The sequence below is a fragment of the Hemitrygon akajei genome, chromosome 11 (assembly GCF_048418815.1).
Source record: "Hemitrygon akajei chromosome 11, sHemAka1.3, whole genome shotgun sequence".
Lineage (NCBI taxonomy): Eukaryota > Metazoa > Chordata > Chondrichthyes > Myliobatiformes > Dasyatidae > Hemitrygon > Hemitrygon akajei.
Window position 1 is genome coordinate 127,953,800 of NC_133134.1, and position 24,264 is coordinate 127,978,063.

At 40.2% G+C, this 24,264-nt stretch overlaps 1 protein-coding gene across 1 annotated transcript in view; it reads left to right on the top strand.

Annotated features, from left to right (window-relative positions):
• atp9a (ATPase phospholipid transporting 9A) overlaps positions 1 to 24,264 on the top strand; it is a 182,950-nt gene that overhangs the window by 55,475 nt on the left and 103,211 nt on the right. Inside the window, exons 13-14 of the mRNA XM_073061648.1 lie at positions 2,970 to 3,082; positions 11,455 to 11,670. Of these exons, the coding sequence (XP_072917749.1) occupies positions 2,970 to 3,082; positions 11,455 to 11,670 (329 nt within the window). The remainder of the gene's footprint in view (positions 1 to 2,969; positions 3,083 to 11,454; positions 11,671 to 24,264) is intronic.

Genomic DNA, 24,264 nt, shown 5'->3' on the forward strand with positions numbered 1-24,264 from the left:
TTTTTGTTGCTGTTGCTATTGCTTGTGTTGTTCTGAACATTGTGGGCACGTGATGTTAGTACTGGAAAGTGTGGCAATACTAGCGGGCTGCTTCCAGCGCATCCTTTGGTGGTGTTGGTTGTTAACACAAATGACACATTTCACTGTATGTTTTGTGGCAAATAAATGAATCTGAATCTGACTCTTAAAATGTTACCTAGGGTCCAACGAGTTAATGGCCTTTGCTGTGTTGAAAGTTTATGATTCATTCTGAGCATTTCTGTTATAGGAAAAGTCTGCTAACAATTTTCTAGTAACAAGCTGTCTGCCTTTGTAAACCCATAGTGAATTTTGTAAACTTGAAAGGGAGTGGTACTTTTATAGAAAGCTGGAAATTCTCAAAATTGTTGTGTTGGTGGCTTCTTTCAGTCTATGCATAAGAAAGAGATTCAGAGATCTTTTGCCCGCTACTTTTTTTTAGGGGAATTGTGGGTGGAGTAAAAAATGGTAGTCATTTATCACTTAGAAAATAATACAGCTCTTTCAAATTTTAGCTAGCAAAGTGGTAGAGGAAATGTATGCCTTTTAATAAAGGCACAAGTGGAAACACAGAAAGGTTTAGATACTCCAGCTATTAACCTAGGAGCACAAGTTGTTAAAGCCTAGATTTTGTAAAACAGACTTGGACAACAAAAGCAAATGTTTTGCACTACACCTAGGATGCGATGTTAGCTTTTACTGCAAGAGATCTGAAATACAGTTGGCCCTCCTTATCCACGAGTTCCGCATGTGCGAATTCGACCAACCGCGAATCGGGAAAAAAACCCAGAAGTGCTCTTCCAGCTCTTGTCGTTCGAGCATGTATAGACTTTTTTTCTTGTCATTATTCCCTAAACAATGCAGTATAACAACTATTTTACGTAGCATTTACATTGTATTAGGTATTGTAAATAATCTAGAGATGATTTAAAGTATACGGGAGGGTGTGCGTAGGTTATCGTGAATTGGGATTGAAAAAAAATCGGAAGTTCTCTTACTAAGGAAGTCGGAACAGGTATATCCAGTATTATTTAGCGTCAGTTAGTCAAACGTTTGTCTTAGTATATAGTATATATTTTACCTTTCTATGCATATAAAACACTTAAGAAACGTATGTTTCAGCGCCGGGTGATCCAGTGACAGATCACTCCCAAGTGCGTTGTCCATCTGTGCGGGTTGATTAGGAGGATCAGAAACCCAAAACCCCAAAGCCCAATAATTAAACCACTGCGTTGCTTAGTAATAATTGTAGCTTTCATCGGGGCAGGGCCTTTCTCATTTTATCCTTTAAACTTGTTCCGATCGTTGACCGACTGTAGCCTAACGCTTTTCCAATGACTGATGGCGTTTCACCTCTTTCCGATCGCTTTGTGGTTTCCACTTTATTTTCAATCGCGATCGTAATTATTTTCGTGAACAGAAACATTACGGATTCAGTGCTCCGCCACTGGGTCCTAATGTCCACCCCACTGAGACAGGTTAAATAAGGTCCACTGCATTGAGACAGGTTGAATAAGAGACTTGAGCATCCACGTTTTTTGGTATCCATGAGGGGTCCCGGAACCAATCCCTCGTGGATAAGGAGGGCCGACTGTATAAAACCGAGGATATAATACTGAGGCTTTATATGACACTGGTGAAGCTTCTCTTGGAGTATTGAGAGCAGTTTTGGGACACATTGCCTAATAAATTATGTGCTGACATTGGAGAGGGTTCAAAGGAGGTTCATGAAAATGATTCCTGTATAGAAAACTTATCATATGAGGAGTAAATGATGGCTCTGGGCCTGTACCCACTGGAATTTAGAAGAATGAGGTGAGATCTCATTGAAACCTATGGAATGTTAAAAGGTCTAGATAGAATGGATGTGGAAAGGATGTTTCCTAAAGTGATGTAGTCTTGGACCAGAGGGCACAGCCTTAGAATAGAGGGGACATCCATTTAGAATGAAGATGACAAGTAATTTCTTTAGTCAGAGGGTGGTGAATCTGTGGGATTTGTTGCCACAGACAGCTGTGGACGCCAGGTCATTGAGTACATTTAAGGCGGAGGTTGATAGATTCTTTATAAGTCAGAGTGTGAAAGGTTATGGAGAGAAGGCAGGAGAATGGCGTTGAGAGGAAATAGATCAGTTGTGATCAAATGGTGGAACAGACTCAGTAGGCCAAATGGCCTAATTCTGCTGGAATGTCTTATGGTCTGAGTCCTTGGTCCCGTCAGAGGTGAACTTTGAAGAATATTTTTTTAAACTGTTTAGTACAAATGTTGTAATGCAACAAAATATCTCATTTTATGTTTAGTATCGCATTTAGTTTGAAAATGTGTGTAAATATTTGTAGTTAAGAGTTTCCAGAAAGGAAATTAGATCATTTTGAAAAATGGTTTCTACACCTCCTTATCAAAACCCCTGGTGTTACAGCTGGATAATCTTAGCTAGGTTGCTAATTGATGTGCTAGATTTGGTTTCTATAATGCACGAACCGGGAAAATGAAGTAAGATGCAATGTCTTCAGTGCACTCACACTCTGGAGTGGTCAATAACAACTTTTGTGTAATTCCTGCTGAGAACTTGTTGCAATGATTATGTTTTTTTTTATTTGCATCAAACTTGTGGTTAGAGGTTAGCAGCCACTTTTTCTTTTGCATCTCTCCCGATTTATTATTTAGGAAGTTAAAATCTGAGTGCAATACAAAATAGGTTGCCTATTTGCTGTTGTGAATTTTACACTACCACACAAAGTGAAATCCCACAGGATAGAATAAATACCCACAACCACATGTTGCATTAAGTATATGGCAGAAAAGGCAAATTCCAGTCTTTGTCAAAAGTTAAAGAAATGTATCCTGTTGAATGGTGTTGCCCTTCAAGAGGCAATAGTGTCATGTGACTAAAATGTCCTTTGATAAGTTACAAAGTTCAGTAACTTTGCCCTTTTTTCCCTTTTTCATAGGAACCCTGACCAAAAATGAGATGCAGTTCAGGCGTCTTCATTTGGGTACAGTGTCCTATGGACTGGATTCAATGGATGAAGTAGAGAGCCATGTTTTTAGTGCATATACGCAGGTAAGTGTGTGACCAAACTAATCATTTCCGGCGTGACTGAATGAAGGGGCAATTAAATGCTACAGAGAGCATAGTATAGTATAGCACAATACAGGTCCTTCAGCCCCATGTTGTTGTGCTGACATTTCAACCTACTATAAGATCAAACCGACCCTTCCCTCCCACATAGCCCTCCAGTTTTTCTTTCAACCTTGCCTCTAGCACCACTTCTGGCAGCGCATTCTATACACTCATCACTCTTTGTGTGGGGAAAAAAAGAGTTCTGATGTCACTCCTGTACTTTCTTCCAATTAACTTAAATGTATGCCCTATTATATTAGCTATTTCTGCCCTGGGTAAAAGGTGCTGGCTGATCACTCTTTCCATGCCTTTAATCATCTTATACACCTCTATCAAATCACCTCTCATTCTCCTTTGCTCCAAAGAGAAAAGCCCTAGCTCCTCAGCCTATCCTCATTGGATATACACTCTAATCCTGGCTGCTTCCAGGCAAATCCCCATTGCATTCTCTCTAAAACTTCCATATTGTTTCTGTACAGAGGTGACCAGAACGGAACAGAACATTCCAAGTGTGGTTTAACCAGTTTTATAGAGCAGCAACATTACCTTGTGGATTTTGAACTCAATCCCCCAACTAATGAAGACCAACACACCATACTCCTTAACAACCCTATTACGTACGGCAACTTTGGGAGATCAATGGACATGTATGCGAAGTTCCCTCCGTTCCTAAACACTGCTAAGAATCCTGCCATTAATCCTGTATTCTGCCTTCAAATTAAATTTTCCGAAGTGAATCACTTCATACTTTTCTGAGCTGAACTCTTATCTGCCACTTCTCAGCCTGGCTTTGCATCCTGTTAATATCCCATTATAAACTATGACAACCTTTCCCACTGTCCACAACACCACCAACCTTTGTGTCATCTGCAAACTTACTAGTCCCCTTCCATTTCCTCATCCAAGTCATTTCTAAAGATCACAAAGAACAGGGGTCCCAGAGCAGATCCCTGTGGAACACCATTGGTCTCTGATCTCCAGACAGAACAGGCTCCATCTACTATGCCTTCAACAGGCAAGCCAATTCTAAATCTATATAGTCAAGTTTCCCTGGATGCCATTCCTCCTGACTTTCTGACTACCTTGGGGAACCTTTTCAAATGTCTTACTAAAATCGAGGTACACCACCTCCACTGCTTTGCCTTTATCAGTGTGATTTGTCACATCCTCAAAGAATTCAATCAGGCTTCAGGTATAACCTACCCCTCACAAAGCCACATTGACTACCCTAATCAAGCTATGTATCTGCAGATGCTCATAGATCCTGTCCAAGAATTTCCCTCAATAACTTGACCATCACTGAAGTAAGCCTTACTAGTTACAACTCACAGAGTTATCCTTGCTCCCTTTCTTGAACAAAGGAATAGCATTTGCCACTCTCCTATCTTTTGGTACTACTCTTACGGTCAGCGAAGACACCAAGATAATTGACAAAGGGACAGCAATTTCTTTTATCACTTCCCTTGGTAATCTGGAGTAAATCCTGTTCAGCCCCAGGGAATTATCTATCCTATTGCTTTGCAAAGGTTCCAGCACAGTTCTTTCTCAACATCAACATGTTTCAGCATTGCAGCCTGTCCTCTGTCATCACATTCATCAAGTTCCCACTCGCTGGTGAATACTGAAGCAGAGTATTCATTAAGGATCTTCCCTAATCTGACTACAGATGCATGTTTCCTCTTCTGTCCCTGTTTCATCCTACAGTCACTTGTCATCCTTCTGTTCCTCACGTATATGTAGAACATTGTGGGAGTTTCCTTAATATTACTCACCAAGGCTTTCTCATGTCCCCTCCTAGCTAAGTCCATTCTTCAACTGCTTCCTGGCTACTTCATAATTCTTTTTTAGGCCCTATCTGTTCATTGCTTCCTAAACTTTAAGAGAGCTTCTTTCACTTGACTAGATGTTCCATATCTCTTGTCAACCATGGTTCATTCGCCCTAACATCTTTACCTAGGACAAATCTTTTCACAACACAATGCAACTGCTCCCTAAACAACCTCCACGTTTCCTTTGTACATTTCCCTGACTGCATCCATTCCCAAATTATGTTCCCAAGATCCTCTTCCCATTTAAATTCTTTTCATTACTGTCTGTTCTTTATCTCTGTCCAAGGTTATGCTAAAGGTCCGGGAATTGTGGTCACTGCTCCAAAATGTTCACCCACTGACAGATGTATCACGTGACCTTGCCCACTAAGAAACTAGACCTGGTCATTGTCTAGCACCAGATCCAGTATGGCATCTCCTCAAGTCAGCCTGAATACATAGTGTATTAGGAATCCTTCCTAGGTGCACCGAAGAATTTCTGACCCATCTGCACCTTTTGCATTAAGAAGGCACCAATCAGTCAATCAATTGCCATATCATCTGATTCATACCCTCACTGATATATGGCACAGGCAGCAATCTGAAGATTACTACCCCTGAGGTCCTGCTTTGCAGCTTCCTACCCAGCTCCCTGTATTTCCTCTGTAGGACCTCATCCCTTTTTCCAACTATATAATTTGTACCAATATATACTACACCTTCTGGCTACTTACTCTCCCCCCTTAAGAATAATGTGAGCCTGATTTGAAACATTTCTAATGCTGGAGCCTGGGAGGCAGAGTACCATCCGCTGGTGAATTTCATGTCCAGAAAACCTTCTGTCTGTTCCCTTAACTATCACTCTGATCTTCTCTATCCCCCCCTTCCCATCTGACCCACAGAGCCAGACTCTTTGCAAAGAGCTGCTTGCTGTGGCTTTCCCCCAACAGAATCCAAACAATATACTTATTACTGAGGGGAACAGCCACATGGGTACTCCGTACTATCTGCCTATGCACTTTCCTTCTACTGACAGTCACCCAGCTACCTGCCTCCTGCAACTGGGGTGTGACTACCCCCTGTAACTACCACCTCCTCCTTCTCCCAAATTAACCATAGGTCATCCAGCTGCAGCTTCAGTTTCCTAACAAGTTACACTGAGATGTACTTCTCACAGCTGAACAGTGCCTACAGGAAGTATTCACTTCCCCTTGGAAGTTTTCATGTTTTATTGATTTACAACATTGAATCATAGTGGATTTAATTTGACTGTTTTTGATACTGCTCAATAGAAAAAAAAAGTCTTTCGTGACAAAGTGAAAACAGATCTCTACAAAGTGATCTAAATTCATTAGAAATACAAAACGCAAAATAATTGATTGCATTGGAATTCACCTGCTTTAATATAACACATCAAATCATCACTGGTGCAGCCAACACACACAAAATGCTGGAGGAACTGATTGTAGTAAAAATACACCTGTGTCTGGAAGTTCCATCTGCTGGTGAGTCAGTATCCCAGAAAAAACTACAGCATGAAGACAAAAGAACACTCCAAGCAACTCTGTGAAAAGGTTATTGAAAAGCACAGGTCAGTAGATGGATACAAAAAAATTTTCAAGTCACTGAATTTCCCTTGGAGTATAGTTAAGTCAATCATCAAGAAATGGAAAGAATAAGGCACAGCTGTAAATCTGTCTAGAGCTGGCCAACCTCAAAAACCGAGTAACCGTGCAAGAAGGGGACCAGTGAGGGAGGCCACCAAGAGACCTATGACAACATTGGAGGAGTTACATGCTTCAGTTGCTGAGATGGGAGAGACTGTGTATAGAACAACTGTTGCCTGAGTGCTTCACCGGGTGTCTCAGCTTTATGGGAGAGTGGCATAGAGAAAGCCATTGTTGGGGGGGAGGGGGAAACCTCACATGAAATCTCAGCTGGAGTTTGCCAAAAGGCATGTGATAGACTCTGAAGTCAGCTGGAAGAAGGTTCTATGGTCTGATGAAACCAAAACTGAACTTTTTGTCTATCAGACTAAACGCAATGTTTGGTACAAGCCAAACACTGCACTTCTTCAAAAACACACCATAAAGCACGGTGGTGGCTGCATCATGCTTGGGAATGCTTCACTGCTGCAGGCCCTGGAGGCTTGTGAAGGTAGAGGGTAAAATGAATGCAACAAAATACAGGGCAGGAAAACCTGATGGAGTCTGCAAGAGAACTGCAACTTGGGAGAACATTTGTTTTTCAGCAAGATAATGACCCCAAGCATAAAGCCAAAACAACACAAGATTGGCTTAAAAACAACAAGTCAGAGTGGCCAAGTCAGAGTCCAGACCTCAATCCAATTGAGAATTTGTGGCTGGACTTGAAAAGGGCTGTTCACTCACGATCCCCATGTAATCTGACAGAGTTTGAGCTGTTTTGTAAAGAAGAATGGGGAAAGATTGCTGTGTCCAGATATGCAAAGTTGATACAGACCTATCCATTGACTCAAGGCTGTAATTGCTGCCAAACGTGCATCTACTAAATACTGACTTGTAGGGGGGGAGTAATAATGCAATCAATCATTGTGTGTTTAATAATTGTAGTAAATTTAGACCAATTTGTAGAAATCTGTTTTCACTTTGACATGAAAGAGTCTTTCCTGTTGATCAGTGTCAAGAAGCCAGATCAAATCCACTGTGACTCAATGTTTTAAAATAATAAAACATGAAAACTTCCAAGGGGGTTGAATACTTTTTATATGCACTGTAGCAGTTGGGGAGACTGGAGGACTTGAAATCTCCCATGTCTTGCATGACATGCACACGTGACCCTGGGATCCATTCTCACCACTCTAGCCAGGCACAAAGAAAGAAAGAGAAACTTGATAGAAACCTCATCCTAGCCTTCACTTCTCCTAGCTCTGAAGCCTCTTGAGTCAAAGCCTCAGTTCCCCACTCCAGAAACGGCTGCTCCATTAAAACCCAACCTTTATTGACCCTTGCTAATAACCCATACAATCTTGATGCTGAACCCATTCATTGGTTTCACAATGAGTCTGGTACACATTTTTTGTGTGTACTGTACAGTTCATTTGTTCTTTACATATTATGATACATCATTCACTATTTTGTTTATTATCAAAACTTTATATTGACAAATTGTGGTGAACTACATATACCTGTCTGGACACGTTCCCCCCCCCCCCCCCCACCCGCTGACTGCTCCTGTGGCTCCTCCCACAGACCCCTGTATAAAGGCGATTGGAGGCACTGCTCCTCCCTCAGTCTCCAGGATGTTGTGTGATGGTCTCTTGCTGCTGACTGCTCTCTTCCAGATAATAAAAGCCTATCTCTCGCCTCACGACTCTGAGAGTTATTGATGGTGCATCACAAATAAATGTAAATATTTATTTATATAAAGAATGGCATGGTAGTATATCAGTTAGTGCAACACTTGCAGTACCAGCTGTAAGATTGGGGCTTGACTTCTGCCACTGTCTGTAAGTGGTCTGTATGTTCTCGCATGACTGTGAGGGTTTCCTCTAGTGCCCTGATTTCCTCCCATGTTCCAAAGGTATATAGTTGGGGGTAATGAATTGTGGGCATGGTATGTTGGTGTAGGAAGCTTGGCAAACTTTGCAGGCAGCCCAACATAATCATTGCTGATTTGATTTGACACAAATGACTCATTTCACTGTGTCTTTCAACATACAGGTAAAGCTAATCTTTAATTTATTGCCAAGTTTCAACATCCAAATTAACCTGTTAATTAAAGTTACTCGGAAGATTTACAACCAGAATTGTATTTTGCCTGGTCAGTCGAATTAATTATATTAACTCTACTTTGATTCTGTTTAAACGTTAATTACATGCTGTCCTCTGATAATGATAAACTATTCCTTGGTGAGCAGTAAAGTTTCATCTTGCATGAATTGGCTAAGAATGTGTTTTTTTTAAAAAAAAGCTAATCACTGCACTGTTCTGTGCCAAATGGATGATGATTCAAAACTGAGTGATGTTGTGTTGAATCATACTGTTTGCCTTGGTTCACATATTAAAAAGTGAAGTGAAATGTTTGGCATCTGTGAAACTGTGGCTAGCTGTGAATCTCTGGCAGAAGGGTGGAATTTATTATTTAGGATTCCAGAAAATGATTGAATATATGACTTAGAAATAAATTTTCACCTTCTGTTTCATCTTTTCATCATTTCCTATTAACGCTAGGATCTATTCCAGTTAATAGACATTTTCCCAGTCTACCCTTTCATTGTTACCAGCTTTTGGTCATTTTTTTTTCAAGGATTTGTTTAACCCTCATCTAAGAAGATTCATGTTTTTGGACTGCCAGTGAAATGGTTGCGATATCTTTGCCCAGTTAAAGAGAAACTCTGGTAACTTAATCTGATGTTGCTACTAATAGTCAACCTACCACCCCAAAGGAAAAATAGTATTTTTCTCAAAATACGATGTGCCTCAGAATCGAACATATCCTCTGAAAGCAAGTGTGTAAATTTTTATTTAATCATTGACAAAATCATTGTACTACAGTACTGTGCAAAAGCCTTGAGCACATATATGTAGCTAGGATGCCTATGATATTTCCACAGTACTGTAGTAATTTTATGTATTACTCTGTACTGATGCCACAAAAAAAACCAAATTTTATGACATATGTGAATGATGATGAGCCTGATTCTGATATGGGTCTTGATTGTGGACTAAGATTGGTCAGGGGGAGGGGAACCATAATCGGGAAATGGAGAGGGGAGGGAGTGGGAAGCATCAGAGAGACATTCTCTAATGATCAATAAACAAGTTGTTTGGAATCAGATGACCTTGTTTAGTGTCCTGCGGCGCCTTTTCCCAATATCCGTTGCTCCTGCCAGTTTTACAAATTCGCTCTCTGCTCCATGTTGACAAATACAGTACTTTGCCAAAGTCTTATGCACCCTGGCTATATATACCGCATGTGCCTAAGACTTTGGTACAGTACTGTATATTCTTCTGTTACAAGCATCTAAACTTCCATTCTACTGTCCATTTTTTTGTTAATATTTATAACAATTCTCTCTCACCCCCTTCAGCTGAAGGTGTTAAATCCATGCTAGCTTATGGATTTGAGAGTACGCTTTCACATACAGTGATGCGTGAGGTTAGCTATTATCGATGAGTGTTAATGGTAAGTTCTGGTTGCTTTCTTGGCTGCAGAAAAATCAAAGCCTTCCAATTCTACCTTCCACTTAAGATGCACAAATGCATGATGAATGATTCCAAGTTGGAGTTACTTGACAAAAACTAAAAAGCCTCTCTGGTTTTCATCTTTCTGATTAGGAGTGGAGGGGGTGATGGAGGAGTTGGACGTTGAGGGTATTTGAGGACGCTCTGTCTATACCTAAGTAAAATAATCAAGCTTAAGTGTACATTACACATAAAACTATAGTCTAGAAAGTCAGACGTACCAGAATGAGTGGTGTTTTGTTTTTTTACATTTGCTTGCTGTCAAGTTCTATTATACATGACACTTAGACACACAATGGAAGATGCATACAAAGGCTTTCCTTCCATTCTTTTTTTCCAAGTCTGGAGCAATAACTTACAAATTACTAAATGTAACAGATTTTCTGAGCTGCTGGGAACATTTGAGGATTTTTACCCAAACAACTTGACAATGCATTTTCACATGCATCTTGTATTCTATTATACCTCTCAGAAGCAACAAAGGCTTCCTCTAAAGCCATGCTGCAATTCTTTTTGATTTTGTAACAGAGAATATTAACTCCACTTCCATGTCAACCATTCATGCAATAAGTCTTTATTTTGTTCAGTGTTGTTGGCACAAGTACTTTAATTATCTGTCATTGTCACTCACAGCAGATATAGAGCCCCAAAGGTGGTCAGGATTCTACATCCTTAGAAGGACTTATAATGCTAAATTTGCATTTGAAACCTTTTTATTTGATTAGTTATCTTGTAGGTAAAGATAATGTCAAATTAGATCATTCGTGAGGGAATTAAATTATTGAGCAGTGTTGATTTCTGAAGAGTTAGTGAGCAGATTATATTTCCCTACTTCTGTCTAAGTTGTTCCGAAAGGTAAGATCTGAACTGTGAAAAAGTGCTGTCTCGTCCCCTTGGTTTGTGTTGTTCTCTCTCCTTTTGTAGTGATGAAGAAAGAGAAAGATGATCTTTATTTGTCACATGTACATTGAAACATACAGTGAAATGTGTCAACAACCAGCACAGTCCAAATATGTGCTGGAGGCAGCCACAAGCATCACAAAGCTTCCAATATCAAGGTAGCATGCGCACAGTTTACTAGCTCTAACCTGTATGTCTTTGGAATGTGGGTGGAAACACACACCGTCACAGGGAGTACACTGCTTACAGATAGCGGGAATTGAACTCCGATCGCTGGCACTGTAATGTTGTTACGCTAACCACTGCATTACCATGCCATCCTGATGATGATGAATGTAACTATTATGCTGAAATAAACTGGGATTCTTTTGTTCCCCAGCCTCCACCTGCTTCACAAGACAAATCCTCCTCAGCTACGCCTAAAATGCGTAAAACTGTCGCCATTCGTGTTCACGAGGCAGTGAAAGCAATTTCATTGTGCCACAATGTTACACCAGTCTATGAGTCTCGTGGGCCTGATTCACCGGACCGAGCTGAAGCCGAACAAAGTTATGAAGATGCATGTCGAACTTACCAAGCAGCCAGTCCAGATGAGGTTAGTTTGTTGTTATTAGTTGATATTAGTTGATTATTAGTTGATTTTATTTTTGTATGTTGCCCTTCATCTCCTATTTAAACGTTTGAAAAGCCAGATGAGATGTGATGGACAGTCTTCACATCTGTCTATAAAACATTGGCACCACCATCACTTGTGCCACTCAGTCCCTCCTGACCTCGCCCTCCCACAGATTTTGCCTTGTCAGAATGTATTAAAACATGCTCCCTATTTGATGGATGCAGTTTTGTACGGTTACAGGTGGTTCAAAGTACATATACGTCACCACATACATCCCTGAGATTCACTTTTCTTGTGGGCATAGTCAGCAAAACTATAGAATAGTTACTGTAACGGGAATAATGAAAGATTGGCCAGAGTGCAGAAGACAACAAACTGTGCAAAAGCATATATAGATAAATAACAATAAATAAGATAATGAGATAAAGAGTCCTTAAAATGAGATCATTGGCTGTGGAAACATTTCAATGATGGGACGAGCAAGTGTAGTTATTCCCATTTGTTCAAGAGCCTGATGGTTGAGGGGTAGTAACTGTTCTTGAACCTGCTGGGGCAAGTCCATAAGACCATAAGATTTAGGAGCAGAAGTAGGCCATTCAGCCCATTGAGTCTGCTCCACCATTCAATCATGGGCTGATCCAATTCATACAGTCATCTCCCTCCCCTGCTTTCAGGCCATACCCTTTGATACTCTGGATAATCAAGAAACTATCTATCTCTGCCTTAAATACACCCAATGACTTGGCTCCACATCCACTCCTGAGGCTCTTGTACCTTCTACCTGATGGCAGCAGCGAGAAGAGGTGGTTGCTTGGATAAAGAAGTAAATTGGGATTTGTGCTAACTTTTCCTTATTACAACCTGAAACCATTTGCAATGTCTCATCTTTATTTCCAGCAGAGATGGAAGTGCTTTCTTCTTATGCTTGTCTCAGCAACACCTGGCAGTTTTGCACTTTGCTTTCTGTCTGGCAGAATGATTCTCTTGCAGATTACTTCTTGCATGGTGTAAAAATCCATTCTGGTTTGCCTGTTCCGAGCACCTGCTCACTGAACCATCAACTGTGTTCTTCTGTCAATCTCCTATTCTTAAACGAGCTGAAAGAATGTGACATTTTCATGAATTATTATCAGCGAAATCTTTATCTTTTGAGTGAAATATTACAAGTTAATTATTTTGATTTGATTTAGCTATTTTTGTTTTTTTTGCTGCCTTGAATATTTAAGAGCTTTTCTCTATATTGAATGATGAGTCACAAAACCCAGTGCACAAAGTGCTGCTGAATTGATTTGTGATTAATGTGATTAACATTTAAACAATAAGCCTCTTTGTTCCATTGTTCTGTATTTTGCATGAAAAGGAGTTCATGTCCCTTGACGAGATGTAAATTCTGCTAATTTGGGGTGGTGTGTTCTCGAAAGAGTCCTGTTGTGTGATTCAGCTGGTGACAAAGAAGCTAAACTCTAGCTGGTCCTTGCAGTATTGTGAGCAGTTTTGGGCCCCTTATTTATCCAAGAAAGGATATGCTGGCGTTGGAAAATGTGCAGAGGAGGTTCACAAGGATGATCATGGGAATGAATAGTTTAACAGATGATGAGCGTTTGATGACTCTGGGCCTGCACTCAGCAGAATTCAGAAGAATAAGGGGGACCCCACTGAAACCTATCGAATCTTGAAAGGCTAGGGAGAGTGGACGTGGAGAGGAAGGTAATCTAGGAACAGAGGGTACAGCTTCAGAATGCTTTGGCATCCCTTTAGAACAGAAATGTGAAGGAATTTTTAGCTGAAGAGGTGCATCTGGGGAATTCATTGTCACAGAGCTGTGGAGGCTAAGTAATTCGACACATTTAAAGTGGACATTGGTTGGTTCTTGATTAGTAATGGTATCAAAGGTTATAGGGAGAAGGCAACAGAAAGATGTTGAGAGCAATTTCAAATCAGTCATGATGGAATAGCAGGGCTGATGGGCCGAATGGCCTAATTCTGCTCCTCGGACCTGTGGTTCCATAGTCCTTGCTTTTTGTAATATTCTCCCTTGCCCCATCTGCTACTTTCCTGGTGTTTATGGATTAATCCTGGTCTCTTTTCTTGATAACATTTTCCTTCCTATAAAAGTCCTTTAATTAAATCCTTCTTCAAACGCATCACATCAAGCAGAATTTCAATGCCCTTTCTTAATGGCTCACATCTCTTGTCTTCCATTTCTGAAGTACTAAGGGATTGTTTTAAACTTTTAAATGTGTTATAGAGATGTGGAAGATAAGTTCAGCTCTGGGAAATAATAAATTGATGTAATAAATTTTACAGTTACTCAGCAAATTCTGCTAACTTATTTAAAAAAGAAAACAAGCTGGCCTCTGGCATACTAAAAGGTGATTAAGGACAATATCACCCAAATTTAATGCACCCCTGAGTCAGGTATGGACATATGAGATAATTTCTTTGAATTATCTTGAGGAGAAACTGTTATTCCCAGAGAGTGGTGTATCTGTGGAATTCTGTGCCCAGGGAAGCAGTTGAGGCTTCTTCACTAAATATATTTAAGAATCAGTTAGATAGGTTTTTACACAGTAAGGGAATTAAGGCTTATGGGGAAAAGGCAGGTAGATGGAGCTGAGTTTACGGACAGATCAGCCATGATCTTATTGAATGGTGGGGCAGGCTCGATGGGCTGGATGGCCTACTCCTGCTCCTATTTCTTATGTTCTTATATAAGCCGAGGTATTGCTCTATTGCTCTTGCTGGAGATGAAAATTAAAATATAACAAAATGGGATTGAGAAATAAATTGCAAATATGAAGAAAAAAATTGTTCAAATAATTAATTCCACCACAATTTCTTGCCTTTTAATGAAAAATAGAAATCCACCATTTATTATTTCTTAACGATTGATTTCTGTTGTTCCATTCCAATATCCTGAAGGATGCCACATTCAGTTCTCAGGAACTCCATGTATTCTTGGCAATGTGCAACAAATATTTTACTAAATAGATAAAGGAAGGCAACAAAAGCAACACCCTGGGGCCTCCTAGGCTTTCTGATCTAATGAAATAATAATTTGTTCTTTTTGATCAAATGTAACAGTTTGTATATGAATTATGTATATACTATTGACCATGACCCTTACAACAGAAGCTTTTTTCCATCCCTCATGCTCTTTTTCTATCCTCCAATCCGTTATTGAGGTTGATACTAGTCACATTTAGCGGTTTTAATAAAAAGAGCTGCTGTTTCCAACTCATTGTTAACAACTTGTTAATGAGAGAGGTCAGAGGAGATTGGCCAGACTGGTTCAAGCTGACAGGAAGGCAACAGTAACTCAAGTAACCACACGTTACGACAGTGGTGCTTAGAAGAGCATTTGTGAATGTGTAACACATTGAACTTTGAGGTGGATGGGCTGTAGCAGCAAAAGACCACAGTGGCTACTTTATTAGGTACAGGAAATATCTAATGAATTGACCACTCTGTGTATTATGGAGCACAAGGAAAAGTATGGCTGCCTTAAGCAATGAGTTAATGTTATACTTTCCTCAAGCACATGTAATTGTAAAGTAATTTTCACTCCAGATATTATTGCACCCCATCCATGCCACTGTGCATTCGGACTAGAAAAGTGCCAGGTTCCTCCCTGAATGGATCTCAACCAGTGGAGAATAGTTATAGGATGAGTAGTAGATAAACTATGCTGCATGGTTCAGATATTTATCTTGTGACTCCTGCTTGACTCATGGTTCTAACCTTAAACCTTCCTGTCTGTATAACATGGCTCTGGTGTGACATAAACTCACTAAGGTTACAAATGAGCCCCTCTGTCCAAATGCTGTTTCTGGCACTTACTTGAATATGTGGTTCCTGGAGCCGAGTTTACCTGTTTTTTTCCTATTTACTCACTAACCCTTAATTCCACCCTCCCCCTCCCCCCGCCACACATCAAGATCTGACCCTTCACTGAAACTGGAATTCCAAACGCATGCTGAGAGACAAGTTGATTACTTTTATTGCAGGCCACCTAGCGTAATGGACAATGTGAAAATAATTTCTATTTATACATCTTTTCCCCAAAGTAATTTAATTTGCAAAATCCTCCAGAGAGAAATTGTTAAAGGTGTCATAGCAAAAGGGTGAGCTGGGTGATTGGTACTTCTTTCTTTAATTTGTTACCAATAGGCTATCACATCTAAATTTATCAAGAAAATAAAAATCTTCATTTGCGGGTATAACCCCCTCCATTTGGAGATAAATCATTGTAGTAAAGTGTCTGTTATTTCAGGAAGATGAGAAGAGTTAGTTGTTCACATACCAGGACAGACAATGAATATAGAAGCTGTTTTAACCATCCAGAAGTGTCAGAGGTCAGGAATATAATATCTCCCCCGTGTTCCAGCTAAATTACAGTGAAATCATAATAATGTCATTCTTGCTTGAAGGAAACTTGCATTTAGCAAGAAAGCTTGATTCCAGTGATAGATGACCAGGCAGGAAGGAGTTGTGTAAATGGCCCTGGGAGTCAAAGGTCAGGAACTGGATTGTATAAGGTCATTGAGTATTCAGTGCCTTTTCAAATCTTTGGCACCACCAGGTCAAAGGTGAGAGTCTGGTTTGATCTTTTATGATAATTTAATCATAGAAAACAACCATTTTCTACATAAAAACCAATTGCAGACAGATTCATGATTAATGCAGGAAGATGTGATTAGTATGATGCTCAACATTGAGGTTTTCATTTCACTTCATTAATAAAGAACATAAATATCCAAGATACACTTAAAAACTTTCAGTTCATTCTACTGCATTAAGGCACCTTATTTATCTTCCCCATTTTCTAGCATCTCAGTAGGCATCTACCTTCAGTAGGCCAGGGACAACCGGATACTGTGCATTCCAAAGCAGACCATTAGGCTATATTTTGGAGTATAGCCTCACATCACTTTTGCCAGTTTTATTTTCTGCTCTGGTGAGTGAATTCCTAGCATTTGAATATAAATACCTGCCTAATTGAGGACTGCCTGGACAGTTTGGGAAGATACCTTGCCACCATAATACCTTTGGAAAATTTAAGGAGATATTTAATTTGAAAAGGTTATTTTCCACCAGTTTTCACTACTCCATCCCCCTACTTCTCTAAACATATTACCTTCATCTTGTTGCTGTTCTTCACCCTTCTGTGTCTTCCTCAGAAAGCTGTCATTCATGCAATGGTGCCATAGTAGGGTACCAGTTAGCAGAACACTATTACAGCTCAGGGAGTCTGTGTTTGGAGTTCAGTTCTCTTGCCACCTGGATGGATCGTGTACATTCTCCCCATGATTGCAATAGTTCCCTCCAGTTTCCATCCACAGTCCAAAGACTTGCCATTAATTGATCATTAATTGAACAAGCTTCCAGTAGAAGTGGTAGAGGCAGGTTCGGTATTGTCATTTAAAGTAAAATTGGATAGGTATATGGACAGGAAAGGAATGGAGGGTTATGGGCTGAGTGCGGGCCAGTGGGACTAGGTGAGGGTAAGCATTCGGCATGGACTAGAAGGGCCAAGATGGCCTGTTTCCGTGCTGTAATTGTTATATGGTTATTGTAAATTGTCCTGTGATTAGGCTAGGGTTAAATTGGTGGTTTGCTGCATGGATTGGAAGGGCCTGTCCCACACTGTAACTCTCGATTAAGAAAATAAAAGGCTGTGGCATTGAATATTAATTTTATTATGGAACAAAAGCCAAAGTTGAATCAATGTTTTTTTTTAAAATAAATGAGCATCAAAGGAGATTCCACTACTTGTTCCTGTTCTAACTAATGACCTGGGTATAACCAGCAGTTAACCCAGGGATATCTGGATAATCCTCCAGATAAACTAATTCAGGTTTACGTGCAGAAGAAAAGCCCGTTTTCATCTACATACTCATTCTTAGTGGCTTGAGCTAACGAGGCAATAGTACATTGACTGTGTATTGTAAACCATTTTCGAAAATCAGTTCCTTTGCAGTCCATAGAATCAAATTTAGTTATCAAAGCAAATACAATGCTTTGTCAATCATTTATTATACCTTAAACTCTGCTGCTGAAAGGTGTATTTCTTTGTGGATATGGATGCATACAAGTTGTGTAATAACCCTATGACATCTTAACCTAACAAGCAGATTGTTCTGCTTTTCAGTCACCTAAGCATCGAATGCAGCCGTCATTGCAAGCCAGGTATGTGTTGCCTGTGCAGTAGAGTTGGCAGTATGAGCCAGATCTGGGATGGTTTTTGTTCTTAGGCTGTAGCCATTGCTGACAGTGCCAGTGTTTCTTATCCAACACAATTAGACAATAGGTACAGGAGTCGGCCATTTGGCCCTTTGAGCCAGCACCGCCATTCAATGTGATCATGGCTGATCATCCACAATCAGTACCCCGTTCCTGCCCTCTCCCCATATCCCTTGACTCCGCTATCTTTAAGAGCTCTATCTAACTCTTCCTTGAAAGCATCCAGAGAATTGGCCTCCACTGCCTTCTGAGACAGAGCATTCCATAGATCCACAACTCTCTGGGTGAAAAAAGTTTTTCCTCAACTCCATTCTAAATGGCCTACCCCTTATTCTTAAACTGTGGCCTGTGGTTCTGGACTCCCCCAACATCAGGAACATATTTCCTGCCTCTAGCGTGTCCAATCCCTTAATAATCTTATATGTTTCAATCAGATCCCCTCTCATCCTTCTAAATTCCAGTGTATACAAGCCCATTTGCTCCAGTCTTTCAACATATGACAGTCCCACCATCCCGGGAATCAACCTCATGAACCTACACTGCACTCCCTCAATAGCAAGAATGTCCTTCCTCAAATTTGGAGACCAAATTGTCCTTGAATTGGGAGGCAGGTAAGCATCACTCCTCCACGGCAGAGCCATTGATGTGCGAAGCAGAGTGGTCAACCTGACCCTTCTTCCTGAAGTACTCAATCACTTCTTCTGTCCTGTTCACATTAAGATGCGGGTTGTTCTCCTATTGGACAAGCCTCTCTATCTCCTCTCTGTATGCTGACTCTTCATTGTTGCCGATGAGGCCAAACACTGTAGTATCATCAGTGAATGTGATTTGAACTGGATCTGACAATGCAGCTGTGAGTCAGCAATGTGTTGAACACACAGCCTGGGGTGGGACCAGTGCTCAGCATGATGGAGCTTGATATGTTGCTCCCAAATGGGACTGACTGGGTCTTTTCATTAAGAAGTCGAATATCCATTTCCAGAGGGAGATGATGAGTCCCAACAAGGACAATTTAGCCACCAGCTTCTGAGAGATGATTGTGTTAAGTGCCGAGCTGAAGGTAATGAACAACATCCTGTTCTAGGTGGGACAGGAAGGAGTAGAGGGCTGGGGTAATTGCATCATCAGTGGATCCCTTTGAGTGGTAGACAAATTGGTAAAGGTCCAATGTAGCTAGAAGATGGCATTTTATATGCTCCATTAGCAGCCACTCAAAGCACTTCATGATTATTAAGGTCAGTGACATTGGGCAGTAATGTTTTAGGCCTGTTACTGTTGCCCTCTAGACACCAGAATGATGGTGGCTGCCTTCAAGTCTGTAGGGACAGGGAACGTTTCAAAGAGATGTTAAGGATGTCTGTTGAGGCCTCTGTTAGCAGATCTGTACAGTCCCTCAGCACCCGACCAGTTATGTTGTCAGGCCCACAGCTTAACTTGGGTTTACACTGGCTAGGATCCTGTTCAACTCATCTGTGGCCAGAGAGGGTGGCATCACTGGTGCGCTCCAGTGATATTTACGTCCCCAGATACAGTAAGTAATACTTCATGAACTGTAATCCAGAGTAAAGTGGAAATGTTGATATGGTATAGTTCTCGTGACGAAACCAGTTTCCCACTTCATTAACAAATCTGAAAACGTTTTGCCCAATATGAATATGCTTTCAACTACAAAATCTTGCCAAAAGCATTGTGTGTCGACAATTTCAACCACCATCAGCTTAAAGAAATTCTTATACTGAAAGACCTGGGTATGTGGACATTAATGGTTCTAGGATCTGAGGGCACATTCAATAAAGGCATATCCCTTTAAAACAGAGTTGAGGAAGACTTTCTTCAGCCGAGGGTGGTGAATCTATGGAATTTGCTGTCACAGAGGGGTTGTGAAGACCAAGTCCATAAGACTTAGGAGTAGAATTAGGGCCATTCGGCTCATCGAGCCTGCCCTGGCATTCAATCACAACTGATTCATTATCCCTCTCAAACCCATTCTTCTACCAACTCCTCATAAACTTCAACAACCTGAGTGATTGAGAACCTATCAACCTCTGCTTTAAATATATCCAATGAAGTTGTCTCCACAGCGGTGTGTGGCAATGAATTCCACAGATTCTCTACTCTCTGGCTAAAGATATTCCTCCACATCTTTGTTCAAAATAGATGTCTCACTAATCTAAGGTTGTGCCCTCTGCTCTTAAATTCCACTACTATAGGAAACATCCTCTCCATATCCACTCTATCTAGGCCTTTCAATCTTCAGTAGAGATCCTTTTCCCACCACCCCCCCCCCCCATTCTTCTAAACTTCAGCATAAAAAAAATCTTCCAATACTGTGGAGAAGTCTTAGGCACCCTAGTTATATATATGTGCCTAAGACTTTTGCACAGTACTGTGTGTGTGTGTGTGTGTGTGTGTGTGTGTGTGTGTGTGTGTGTGTGTGTGTGTGTGTGTGTGTGTGTGTGTGTGTTCTATCCCTTTTGGTCTCACTCCTTCGATGGCACAGACTCTTGCTGTGCTGTAAGTAAGAGCCATTAACACAGACGTTTGCCACAGTAAACCTGCAACGTGAGGATTGCAGCTATTTTTGTCCACAAGGACAATGAATGGGAATCGGCTCCCAACAGTGTTTAACCAGCATCCATGAACACCTAATTGGAACAAGTGGGATTTTGTCAAATCTACTTGTTGAGCCCCTCATCAAACATCTACTACAAAGGTGGCCATGAAGTATTTTTCTGCTGCATTAGTGCGTCTGTGTCTGATTTATGTGCTCAAATCTGTAGCAGAACTTGATCACACAGTCTATTAATTTGGAAGAAAAATACTTCCAAATGAGTCCAACTAAAAAAGGGCAATACCAGAAATGCTCAGCCGATCACGAGTTCTCACCGCTTTACTTACCTCTCCCCCACCACAACTTAAATCGTCCTTTTCCAGCACTAGTGGAGCCACCAGGATCAGAAGTGTTGATTCTGCTTGACCACCAGCATTTCACTGTTTTGTTTTGGCTTTCCAGCATCTGTGGTGGAATGCTACAAGATCATGTGCAGTTGTTCTTCAGTGGGAGTAGTTAAGTTGCGTAAATCTGAAGAAGAGCTAACCTCAGTATCACAGATGCAGAGTGATGTGCCTGCCAGTGACCTATGTTATTTGTCTATCTTGGGTCTGCTACTAGCGGTCTGTATATTAATGTCTTATTAGGAGGTTACAGCTTCAGAATTTTAAACTCAAGTATACCATGTAGATCGTTTTTTTTACAATGCACACTACCTACAAGTCGGTCCAAACTCCCTTTCAAAATGCATACATGGTGAATTTCAAGGCTCAGGTGCGCCCCCAAGATGATGTACAGGGCAGCCTAAATAATTAGTGAAAGTCAAAAGTGTTAGAGATCTGAAATATAAACAGAAAATGCAGGAAATTCTAAGCAGGTTAGGCAGCACTGATGGCCAGAGAAATCGAGGCAAGGTTTCAGATCAATGACTTTAATGGAGAAGTGAGGAAGTATGTCTATTTTTTGTTCAATCCACAAGGGAGTTCCTCCACTTGGAGTTACCTGGTACTTGAATTAATTACCCAGCTTCTGCTCTCTGCTTTTAGCCTTCCACACTCGTCCGTTGAAGTCTAACTGCATTTTAATTCTGAATATAACTCCGATTTCCTCTCTCCATTGTTACTGCCACATCTGCTCTGGGTTATCTCAATTTTTTTTTTGCTTTGGTCTCCCCCAACATTTTCTCTTGATTTTTTTTTTAAATTTTGACTACGACCATCTTTATTTTCTCTATGAACTAGAAAGTCACAGAAGTATTGTCATCTAAACAATTTTGATCTTTGCTCTGTTAAAGATGTTCCCTTACATCTGTCTGCAAAATTTATTGTGCCTGTGTTCTCACGTTTCCAATTCTGTGGCAGAAAGATTCTCCACAGAATGTCACCTGACCACCTGTGTCATTTCTGCAATTCATAGAAATATAGAAACATAGAAAATAGGTGCAGGAGTAGGCCATTCAGCCCTTCGAACCTGCACCGCCATTCAGTATGATCATGGCTGATCATCCAACTCATAACCCTGTACCTGCTTTCTCTCCATACCCCCTGATCCCTTTAGCCACAAGGGCCATATCTAACTTCCTCTTAAATATAGCCAATGAACCGGCCTCAACTGTTTCCTGTGGCAGAGAATTCCACAGATTCACCACTGTGTGAAGAAGTTTTTCCTCATCTCGGTCCTAAAAGGCTTTCCCTTTATCCTTAAACTGTGACCCCTCGTTCTGAACTCCCCCAACATCGGAAACAATCTTCCTGCATCTAGCCTGTCCAATCCCTTTAGAATTTTATACGTTTCAATAAGATTCCCCCCCTCAATCTTCTAAATTCTAGTGAGTATAAGCCTAGTCGATCCAGTCTTTCTTCATATGAAAGCCCTGCCATCCCAGGAATCAATCTGGTGAACCTTCTTTGTACTCCCTCTATAGCAAGAATGTCTTTCCTCAGATTAGGGGACCAAAACTGCACACAATACTCTAGGTGCAGTCTCACCAAGGCCTTGTACAACTGCAGTAGAACCTCCCTGCTCCTGTACTCAAATCCTTTTGCTATGAATGCCAACATACCATTTGCCTTTTTCACCGCCTGCTGTACCTGCATGCCTACCTTCAATGACTGGTGTACAATGACACCCAGGTCTCGTTGCACCTCCCCTTTTCCTAATCGGCCACCATTCAGATAATCTGTTTTCCTGTTCTTGCAACCAAAGTGGATAACCTCACATTTATCCACATTAGATTGCATCTGCCATGAATTTGCCCACTCACCTAATATCCAAGTCACCCTGCATCCTCTTAGCATCCTCCTCACAGCTAACACCACTGCCCAGCTTCGTGTTATCCACAAACTTGGAGATGCTGCATTTACTTCCCTCGTCTAAATCTTTTTCAATCTTTTTATTAGTATTAATAATATTATGAACAAAATACAATTAATATATTAATAAAGGGATTACAAACATACAAATTCCCATTACACATGAAGGAATACATAAGCAATGAATACAGTATAAGTAAGTTTTCCCGAAACATGAACCATATAATATATATATGAACAAGGTAAATCTAGATATTTCATAATATATAATATAAAAAAAAGAAAAAAAAATATATGCAAAGTTGACTAACCTACTAATCTAGTATCTAAGGAAAAAAAAGGAAGCAAAAAAGAAAAAAAACTAAAAAAAAGAGAGAAAAAAAGGGCTGTTTATAGTATCTCACAAGAATACATAAACATCAATGTCGTCAACTCCGATCCTCTCAACATAAATACGATTAAAGCTGAAAAAACCAATAAGCTTGGCACAGGGCCATATTACATCATATGAAAATATTGAATAAATGGTCTCCATATCTTTTCAAATTTAATAGAAGTATCAAATACAGCACTTCTAATTTTTTCTAAATTTAGACATAACATAGTTTGAGAAAGCCAATGAAATACCGTGGGAGGATTAATTTCCTTCCAATTCAACAAAATAGATCTTCTAGCCATCAAAGTGAGAAAAGCAATCATTCGACAGGCGGAAGGAGATAAATGGCGTGAGTCCGTCATCGGTAAACCAAAAATTGCGGTAATAGGATGGGGTTGTAAATCGATGTTCAGAACCGCAGAGATAATATCAAAAATATCTTTCCAATATTTTTTCAAAAGCGGACATGACCAAAACATATGAGTTAAAGATGCGATTTCTAATTGACATCTGTCACAAATAGGGTTTATATAAGAATAAAAATGAGCTAATTTATCCTTGGACATATGGGCCCTGTGTACAACCTTGAATTGTATTAATGAATGTTTGGCACATATAGATGATGTATTAACTAATTGAAGAATTCTATCCCAATTCTCAATAGGAATAATAAGATTAAGCTCTCTTTCCCAATCATTTTTGGTCTTATCAAAGGGCACTGAACGTATCTTCATAATTATATTATAAAGTTTTGATATAAGCCCTTTTTGAGAAGGGTTTAATTCAAACAAACTCTCCAAAATATCTGAAGACACAAAATTTGGAAACGTAGGAAGTACCATACTTAAAAAATGCCTAACCTGTAAGTATCTAAAAAAATGAAATCTAGGCAAATTATATTTATTAGATAATTGCTCAAAAGACATAAAACAGTTGTCCGAAAATAAATCAGAAAATCTTAATAAACCCTTAGTTTTCCAAGCCAAAAAAGCTTGATCCATAATTGAGGGGTGGAAAAAACAATTAGATACAATAGGACTATTTAAAACGAATTGAGTCAACCCGAAAAATTTCCGAAATTGAAACCATAT